General features: G+C 35.9%; 1 protein-coding gene across 1 annotated transcript in view; it reads left to right on the plus strand.

Annotated features, from left to right (window-relative positions):
• The window catches only part of PPAT (phosphoribosyl pyrophosphate amidotransferase), a 43,211-nt gene extending 34,789 nt beyond the window's left edge, over positions 1-8,422 (plus strand). The window contains exons 5-11 of the mRNA XM_054633444.2: positions 47-192; positions 1,496-1,568; positions 2,878-3,029; positions 4,259-4,386; positions 4,690-4,911; positions 5,641-5,761; positions 6,998-8,422. Of these exons, the coding sequence (XP_054489419.1) occupies positions 47-192; positions 1,496-1,568; positions 2,878-3,029; positions 4,259-4,386; positions 4,690-4,911; positions 5,641-5,761; positions 6,998-7,167 (1,012 nt within the window). The 3' untranslated portion in view covers positions 7,168-8,422. The remainder of the gene's footprint in view (positions 1-46; positions 193-1,495; positions 1,569-2,877; positions 3,030-4,258; positions 4,387-4,689; positions 4,912-5,640; positions 5,762-6,997) is intronic.
• The last annotated feature ends 1,033 nt before the right edge of the window (positions 8,423-9,455 follow it).

The following is a 9,455-nucleotide window of genomic DNA, read 5'->3' on the forward strand; positions in this document are numbered from 1 at the left end:
GCTGTTCGTGTGGCACACAAACATGTTCACCTATGTCTCATTCCAGAATAAAAAACTTAATGAAGGAAACTCCAACTTCGTATTCATTGCTAATTATGCATAAAGACATAATCTATGCAGTACGTGATCCGTACGGGAATCGCCCGCTCTGCATTGGTCGCCTTATTCCAGTAGGGGACATGAATGGAAAAGGTAAACACCCTCTCTTTCTCTCTCTCTCTCTCTCTCTCTCTCTCTCTCTCTCTATATATATATATATATATGTATATGTTTGAATCTCCATATGCATAGTGTATGCTTGAAATCACTGTTATAGGTAATTAAAACTACACTTACTGAGGTGTAAGTAGAAATATGTGATGCAAAAATGAGTTTTGAAAAATAAAAAAAGTTGGCAAGGAAAAAAATCATCTATAGGAAGTGTGCAAATTTCCATTCCCAGATAACAGGGAATCTTAGTGGCCTAATGATAGCCACAGTTAAGCATCCCAACTGTAATACAATTTAAAGAATTCCCATTGCTTAAACAAGAAAGCAGTGATGAACTGAATCACAGAAGGGTTGAGGTTGGAAGGGGGCTCTGAAGGTTGTTAGTCCAAATCCCTTCTCAAGCCAGGCCACTTAAAACCAGTTGCTCAGGACAATGTCTAGAAACAAGTCTGGTTTCTTCCTTTTTTCTCCTATAGTAAGGTGGGAAAAAAGTGCTGGATTACTTGCAATGTACCTCTGAATTCCAAGCAGCCCTGTCACATGTAGTGACTGGACCATTACACAAGCAGTTTATGGGAAAAATTCCTTGTGTTCCTGTTCAGCCTGCAAATCAACAATTTTCTCCACTTGTCATTTTGTTGATATTCTGTATATCAAGAAAATATCTTCACTTGTTGCAAACTAAAATAATTCAAAGGCAAAGCAGTGAATTCTTCCATATCTTCAGAAAACTGAGTAATTTTAACCACAAGAAAAATTACCCAGATTTTTTAAAGCATATAGACATTCCTACCCTATGTGACACAATTATATCTTTCCTATAACTGTGACTCTCAAAACTCATTGGAATTCAATCCAGCATCCATTGTAATCAAAAGCATTTATCAACCTATTCAGCCTAGGGAAAGTAAGGATTTTCTTGTGTCAACAAAAGTAATTATGTCTATCTAAAGTCACTGAACTAGAATTTGAAAAGTTTGAAATAGTGCAGGGATAACAAAGGTAGTTACCTGAACTGTTTCTCGTCATGAGCTGTGAATATGATGCTGTTACTCCGCTTCTGCCTAGAACAGAATTATGATGTTTATTTTGTGGATGTGTCTGGGATTTTTTTTAAATAGTGGAAAGGTGGAAACAGTGGAATGCTATACATTTTAGTTAGAAATTACAATAGTCTTTAATTGCACACTTGGAAACCATAGCAAACCAGATACTGCAGCAAAAATGTGATTGGGAGGTCATGGTAACAAAAATGGGGGACGCTAACTGAAATCTTTTACTTCAGGAAAAGATAACACTGAAACAGAAGGATGGGTTGTTTCTTCTGAATCCTGCAGCTTTTTGTCTATTGGTGCAGAGTAAGTGGCCTAATTCTTACTTTATCTGAAAACTCTTCCTTACACAGTGATTAAACATTAAATCCCAAGTTGCCAAATATCATAATTATAACAACATGAAGACACCAAGGTTTAGTTTGCTCTGGAGGATATTTTTGCTAGACCTGGTTTTTGCCAGTTTATTTTCTCAAACAGATGATTGTAAAAAAAGAATTATGTGTGCAGAAATTAACAGTAAAGACAACTACTGTCACAAAGCAAATGCCTCTTACTTGTTGCATTATACCTGATTACCCATATAATTTATTCATTTTGCCCTTATTTTCAGCAGCATAGTTGCATTACAAATAATTCTTCACCTACAGAAAAGTTACACTGGTAGTTCACAGGCTGAAATAACCTGAGTTGTAGCATGTGCTGTTTGGTAAGCTGGCCTCCTTGTTAGAAAAAGATTAACTGTTTCCTGAAACTTCTTTGAAATTTCTGTTAAGAAAAGATCACTGTGTAGGACAATCAGCTGAATCCTGTGTGTTTTCAATAAAGCAATTTTTTCTAAACTTCTTCAGTAGCTAGTGCTGCTTGCTACTGCTAGTATCTGACCAGTGAATATACACAGATTTTCTCACCTCAGATTTGTATGTCCAGAATATTTCAATATTTTGGGATAGATTTAGATGTTAGAATAGCCACCTGAGGACTCAGTAAAGAATATAGAAAAATATTTAATAAGGTTAAACACTTCAACATAATATACTTAAACTATTCCATACTTAAACCTAACTATTCCATACTTCTGCAGATTTGAGAAATAGAAGGTACATTTCTAGTCAGCTTTATGTCATTTGGGGGTAGCTATTTGTCATCTCTAGACAGATACTTCTCTAGATTTGGCTTGTGAGGCAGGATTATTTTGGGTACCACCTCTATTCTTGGTTATATTTCTTATATTGCACTGTAAGGTTTATTAGCTTTCATAGAAAAGTTCTCTAGTATTGATACAGGACTATGTTATTAAAATATATTCAATCTCAATTAAGCCTGTACAGTATGTCTCACACATAGGACAAGTACCATAATTCTCTGGAACCAAGTTTAGTAATTTTACTTAGTGTATTGTTTTTGGATATTAATTCAGACTTTAGTTTTAGTAAGGGTCAGTTGTCTTAGCATGTTGGTCTTAAAATGCTTCAGGTCAAATCCTAAGATAGAAGTAAGTTGTCATGTTAGGATGTTCAAAAACATTTTCACTTGTCAGTTGACTCTTGTTTGTACTTCAGAATTATCATCCAGCTTGAGGACATTTCTAACTTCTCTGTATTTCTTTTTCAAGGTACTATCGGGAGGTCCTTCCTGGGGAGATTGTGAAAATATCCAGACATGATGTCCAGACGCTGGATGTTGTACGAAGGTCTGAAGGAGATCCATCAGCATTCTGCATCTTTGAATACGTTTATTTTGCAAGACCAGACAGTATTTTTGAAGGTACAAAAATATTACATACAGAGCTCTTCCCTAAGTAGTGTAAGATGTTATCCTGGAGCACAGTGACTCTGTGTTCATAGTGAAGTACCACTGGATATAAGCTTACAGAGCACAGCTGGGACAGAATGGGCTGACAAAGGTTTTGAGATAAAACTCATCAGGAGGAGCATGTAACATCAGCCTCCTGTTTCTGGATGTGGATACAGCCTCAGATAGGCTGCCTGCATACTCCTCTGGGAGGGATGAAAAGGGCCATGAACATGATTAAGGTAGATGAAGGGTCTTTTAAAAGCAAGAGACTGAAGAAAGAGACTTTATTGGTTCGTGGGAAACATTTTAAAAAATAGACTGGTGAAACGGGATTTAGAAAATACCTTTATTTTGATAGTTTTCTTTGCAATAAGTGTCATTTCAGGAAGATGCTTGTAATTTAACTTGTAAATCTATGCATTATCTAAGTATTTGGCATTGTCAGTGTAATGCTTTTATTATTATTTCAATAGAAGCTCTCAAAATACTAGCCAGGATTCTCATATCTGGCAAACAACCTCTTCATTGCTTTCTAGGGACATGCTATCCATTGATCCAGTACAATTCCCCACCCTTATAAAGCCAGTTTCACCCCAAATTCCTGTTCTTTCACAGTCACCTTACCCTTCAGTATCTTTACTTCTCACATTCCTTGGTACTGCTGCTGTAGCTTTTGCTATGCCTCATCTCATCACAACACTTCCAGTTCTTTCCCACGTTGCAAGTTTTGTAGGACCTTAAAAGCTTTTGAGTCCCCTTATTCCCTTACTAAATTCAGGGTGAATTTTGCCATCTGATTCAAAGTCAGTAAGCGGACAGAAGCAGACAGAAGGATTGCATAAATTTTGTCTGTTGGAAAAAGCTGTCTAAAAATAGAATATGAATGTTATGAACAGGAAGGCATAATTTCTATTTCTTTCCTCCTGCAGATAGATTTTGTAACATCCACAGGACCTTTAGTTAGTTAGTCAATTAGGGCCAACTAGATTTTAGTTCTCCGTGTAGTGATACGCATGCAAATGTTAGAATGTGACATTATGTCAGGAAATAAAAAATTACTTTATGCAAGTGGTTGTTATTAGTTCTGGAACTTTTCTGACTGACTTTTATGCCTGCAACTTGACACAGAAATTCATAAAGAAGACTTAGAGGAAGTGTGAATCATGCATACCAAGAAAAACACTTCTTTCTATTTGTAGGTCAGATGGTATATTCAGTCCGCAAAAGATGTGGGCAGCAGCTTGCTATTGAAGCACCTGTGGAAGCAGACCTGGTCAGCACTGTTCCAGAGTCTGCCACCCCAGCAGCTCTTGGTTATGCTCAAAAGGTGAATGTTATCTTGTTCTTTTTTTCCCCCAAGCATTTTTATACACATCTCTTTTTGTAATGGACTATAATGATGTTGGCTGTTAGAGTTGCATATTGAAAAAGCTCTGTATCTTCAGTACATAGGCTACTCCTGTTGAGTCCCCTGCCTTGTTTTTTCTGTCATTATTCCTCTACATTAAGGTATTTAAATGTTTTTTGGTTACTGTGAAGTCATACTAAGTCCTAAGGTGACTTTAAAAAACAGCAGCTGAGACAACAAGTCCTTCTGTATTAATTCTGTTTAACTGTCTCCTGTTTGCAGTGTGGACTACCATATGTTGAAGTGCTCTGTAAAAATCGATATGTAGGGAGAACGTTTATCCAGCCAAACATGAGGTTACGGCAGCTTGGTGTTGCAAAGAAGTTTGGTGTTCTGTCTGATAATTTTAAAGGCAAACGAGTTGTTATCATTGATGATTCAATTGTGAGAGGCAATACCATTTCACCCATAATAAAACTACTGAGAGAATCAGGAGCCAAAGAGGTAAGTAAATTTAAGTCAGTAAAATACAGATGTAAATGGAAGTTGATGGGAGGTTAAAGCACGGGGGCTTGACTTCATTTTACTGTGCATTGTTGCTTTATTTAAAAGGGCAGATGTGGAAAAAAACAATGGCTAGTGTGTAGGTGGGTCAAGAACATTCTTTTGTATGAGTTTGACTTTTGGGTGATTGGGGTGACAGGAACAGGTCTCCACTTACAAAGCACTCTCTGGCAAATTAAAAAAGAAATCAGTTAAGATCAGAAAACCAAGTATTCCTGATGTGTGACTTGTGGAAGTGCTAAGAGTACTACCATATACTGCTGTAAATATATCTTAAGTCACCAGAGCAGCATTTTTTTAATTGATAAAGATTTTTTTAAGCAAAACAATGTGCAAATCAGTCACTGGAGCAAAAATGTGCTGTATAATGTTTGATTTTGTAAGCTGAAACTTGTTTATCAAGAATTGAACATCATGAGAAGTAAAATCAGGATGGAACCTTCTAAGAACATTAGGAAATACAGTAAAAAAAAGTTCTAAAACTGTGTTACCTTCTCCTGCTGTGTTGTCATCTGATAAAAACTTTATCACATTATCTTACTTTTAACCCTTCAGTGATTTCTGTGCAGTGCTGTGTTCTGTTCATTATCACTGTGTAGAATTGAGACTTTGCTATTATCTGCTGACCATCAACTTATATCAGCCTGTTTTGAAACTATTTTTATTCAGGTGCACATCCGTGTAGCTTCACCTCCTATAAGATTTCCTTGTTACATGGGAATAAACATTCCAACTAAAGAAGAACTCATTGCCAACAGACCTGAATTTCGTGATCTTGCAAACTATATAGGTAAATGCTACTTTCTTTTTTTTTCCTCTTGTAAGAGTTGTCAACTGTATTTTATATTGTATTTCAAAGTAAAGCAGAACATATCAAGGCACCAGGCAAAACTAACTAAAGAGCTGTAAGGTTGGTAAGGTAGGTTTCTGCATTGTGAGTAGTCTGTGGATCAATTCAGCTACATACTTCTTTTTTAACACAGTTAGGGAGCTGTATTTGTCAAAACAACAGAAAGTATTAATTACATCAGCATAAGTTGCAAATAAAGTATGACAACAAAGCTTCCCAATACTTAAAACTCCTTCAGAGAAACTTGACAAAAAGAAGCTACTGCAGTCAAAATACCAGGAAGAAAATAAGCAGTGAAAATCAGTCCTATAATGAAAAGTGGATGTAGTTTCACTTGCATGAGATATTCATAAAAGTACATTTAGAATTTGTAAACACCCACTGAATTTTCTACAAATTGACATTTATGTAAATAATTTTAACTGCATTATGTATTTCACTTTGAAAGAAATGACATCTGAAACCAACCTAAGAATGTTAAAAACCTGAAATTTTGAGTCGTGTTTGCAGCAGAACAAAAGATAGATTGACAGTTTATGTTCCACTGTAAACTCCGATTTCCTGTGTTAAATACTTACTTTCAGTGTCTAGTACAGTGATGGAATCTTTTCCCCCAAATTATTGTGAAGGTGTAGGGAAATATTTCAAGTTTGTAGGATCTCATTTTTAAGTAGTATCCACCACATGAGTGCAAAGGATAGAAAACTAATGATATGAAAAGGCTATCAAACATTCCTACTGCTAGAAAATTTGCCTGAATTGCATGATTTTTTTAACATGATGGTCTTCCCCTCCTCCAGGTCCCAGAGAGACTTGGTAGTCCTTGGTGGTCAGATTTGGGAAGCACTAGCCATACACACATCTACTTCCAGACCTGAACTAAGGTTAACTCTGGGAGACTGCAAGGAGTTCAGGGAGTCTTAGTATACACTCTGGAGTTTGGTTCTGTGTTTGCACTTACGTGTTACATATTTGTTCCCAACAGAACCTTCTGTCTACATTTAAGTGAGTCTGCTCCCTGCACAAAGCATTTGAGAAGGGCAAGACATTCTACAATCTTAAAATTTTTCAGTCATTCTCTTTCATAAACTATATGATAATGTGATTGCATTTCCAAAGAGCGTTGCATTTGCTACAATATTGCAGCTTTAACTGATGATCCTTTATTTCCTCTAGGAGCAGACAGTGTTGTCTATCTTTCTGTGGAGGGGCTGGTATCATCTGTGCAAGAAAGCATCAAAGCAAGACGAGACAACAACCCCAAAACTGACAAGTCATTTATTGGAAAGCTTGGTCATTGCACAGCGTGTCTCACTGGAGACTACCCCGTTGAGCTAGAATGGTGAACTTTCAGTGGATGGACATCAGTTCATATCTTGTTGAATGTACCTTTTTCAATGATGCCTTCTTGCTAAATAGCCTTCTTGCATTTAGGTCAAACAGAAGCCTTATGACAGTTAACTAATTACTGTTACTAAAACACATCTTTAAGTAAAGACTTACAGAAAGTCCAATGTGCTGATGAAAACAATGTAAGTAGATTAAAATACAAAATCATATAGTTTTGATGCACAGTTGTGCCTTCTATTTTCTCACAAAATGCTATAAAAACCAAAGGATTTTAAATTATGTAGAAGTCCCAAAGTTTGTTGTTTTGGTCTTGCCCTAAAAGCTCCCCCATTAGACTTGTTCACAAAGCACAAATCGTGTGATGATGTAACTTGAAATTATCAAAGTCTTAGTGCAAAAGTATCTGAAGTTTGCTTTTCTCCTTAGGACAAATACCAGATTCTGAAGACTGAAATTGCTTTCTCAGCAGTTGTTGCTTTGGCTTTTTAAGAATAGAAGTCTCGAACTTTTGCATACAGCCTTTTTTAATTGAGGCCTTTGTAACAAATCCTATGCATATGATGTCTAACGTGATTTTTAAAAATGAAGACTCAGGGAAATGCTCAGCCAAAAAGATCTCTAGTTTTGTAACTTTAAAATTCTGTTTTAAAGTCATGTAATTACATTATCTTTGTGAGCTTCTATCAATTGCCAATATAGTGTGGAAGAACTAAAAAATACTTGGCACTGCCATTCTTTTTTCTGTTTTACGCCTTGTTTTCTCTGGCATAAGTCTGACAATTTCTGAAGTGTACTTTTCATTTGTCAACTTCCAAAGTAAACTAAAAAACCACAAACTTTCCATACTTAACAGTAAAAATGATATATCAAATGAAGATCATGAGTTGTTTTGGTTATAGTCTTATTTTAGTACATTACTGCTGTTAGAATAAATGTAATGTTTAAAAAAATTCAAGTGTTCTGAAGAACCATTAGCTGTTAAAGACAATGTGTTCAGCTGGTCACAATTACACAGTTACTGGTATACAGGAAGATCACTTGGACAATGAACCACTAGCTGAAAATGGAAAAGCACCTTTTCATAACTATTGCAAATTTCCGCACAATTTTAAAAATAGTTTGTATACCTCAGTCTTTCTCACTGAATACCAGCGACTTAATTTTAGATTTTCTATTTAATATTGTGTATTTTGGCCTTATAATTGTTTGTGGCACTGTTAAAAAAAATAAATAGAAAAGTTTAACAGCTTCTTCCTTTCCCATTATTTTCCATATAGTTGAGAATTACAAGATTGCTGATTAAATTCAAAAGGGAGTTTTATGTGGGATTTGTAGCAATTGTGCCTCATTGACAATCACAACACAAAAGTCCCACTTTGAAAAAGCATGTAAATACACATGCTTTAATGAAGTCAGGACTGTGACTTGTGCAGTGGAATCAGAACCTACTTGCAGCCAAACCTGTGGAAGAACCTAGATGTGATGAGCATGGGGTTTCATCAGCACCCAGACCTGCATATTGGGGGATGTATGTGGATCTCTTCTAATTAGCAAGTCTGGTTTGTTAAAAGAACCATAACAGTCCATCTGGACAGTAAATTGAACAAAACCAGAACAGGCCTGCACACTGACCACCCCCTCTTCCAGGTTAACCAGGAAAGAGTATGAAAAAAACCAGGAAAACTGTTGTGAACATTTTTCACTGTTCTTATTTCCCACCATCAAAAGAAAATAATTTTTAGAAGGGCTAAGCTGAGGTCTTAGATTACAAATACATCAAATACAAATACAAAAAAACAGCCCTTTATATGTGAGATAAACATTTAGATGCACAGTGTAAGAAGTCTATCTGTCTGAAATAGTCCACAGGACTGGAAATGAAACTTGTGCAAATTCTCTTTAATGTGCTTTGAACAAAATGCTATTTTTGAAGTCTCCTAATAATTGTTTTATCACTAATTAATGTGATTTGAGCATTGGGTCGCATAATTCTAATTTCAAAAAAAAATTAGTCCTGTTGCCTTTTACCCCCCTCCACATTATGGAAAGGAAATTATGTCTGCTACTGTGAACAATGTAATTTTTGGATGCACTGCAATGCTGAATCTTTATTATGTATTTGTCAAAATCTTAAGTTAAAGAGGAGATACTTTTAAATGTCATTCTATTCTGACAGCTGGTTTTATGCTTCAGGTTACTAGACAGAATCACATACAGCCATCACACACACCAGTGAGTGTGCTGAAGAAAACTCTGGCTGCTTTAGGTGTCGCTATTTGCATTA

Source organism: Agelaius phoeniceus, chromosome 4, assembly GCF_051311805.1.
Source record: "Agelaius phoeniceus isolate bAgePho1 chromosome 4, bAgePho1.hap1, whole genome shotgun sequence".
NCBI classification, from domain to species: domain Eukaryota; kingdom Metazoa; phylum Chordata; class Aves; order Passeriformes; family Icteridae; genus Agelaius; species Agelaius phoeniceus.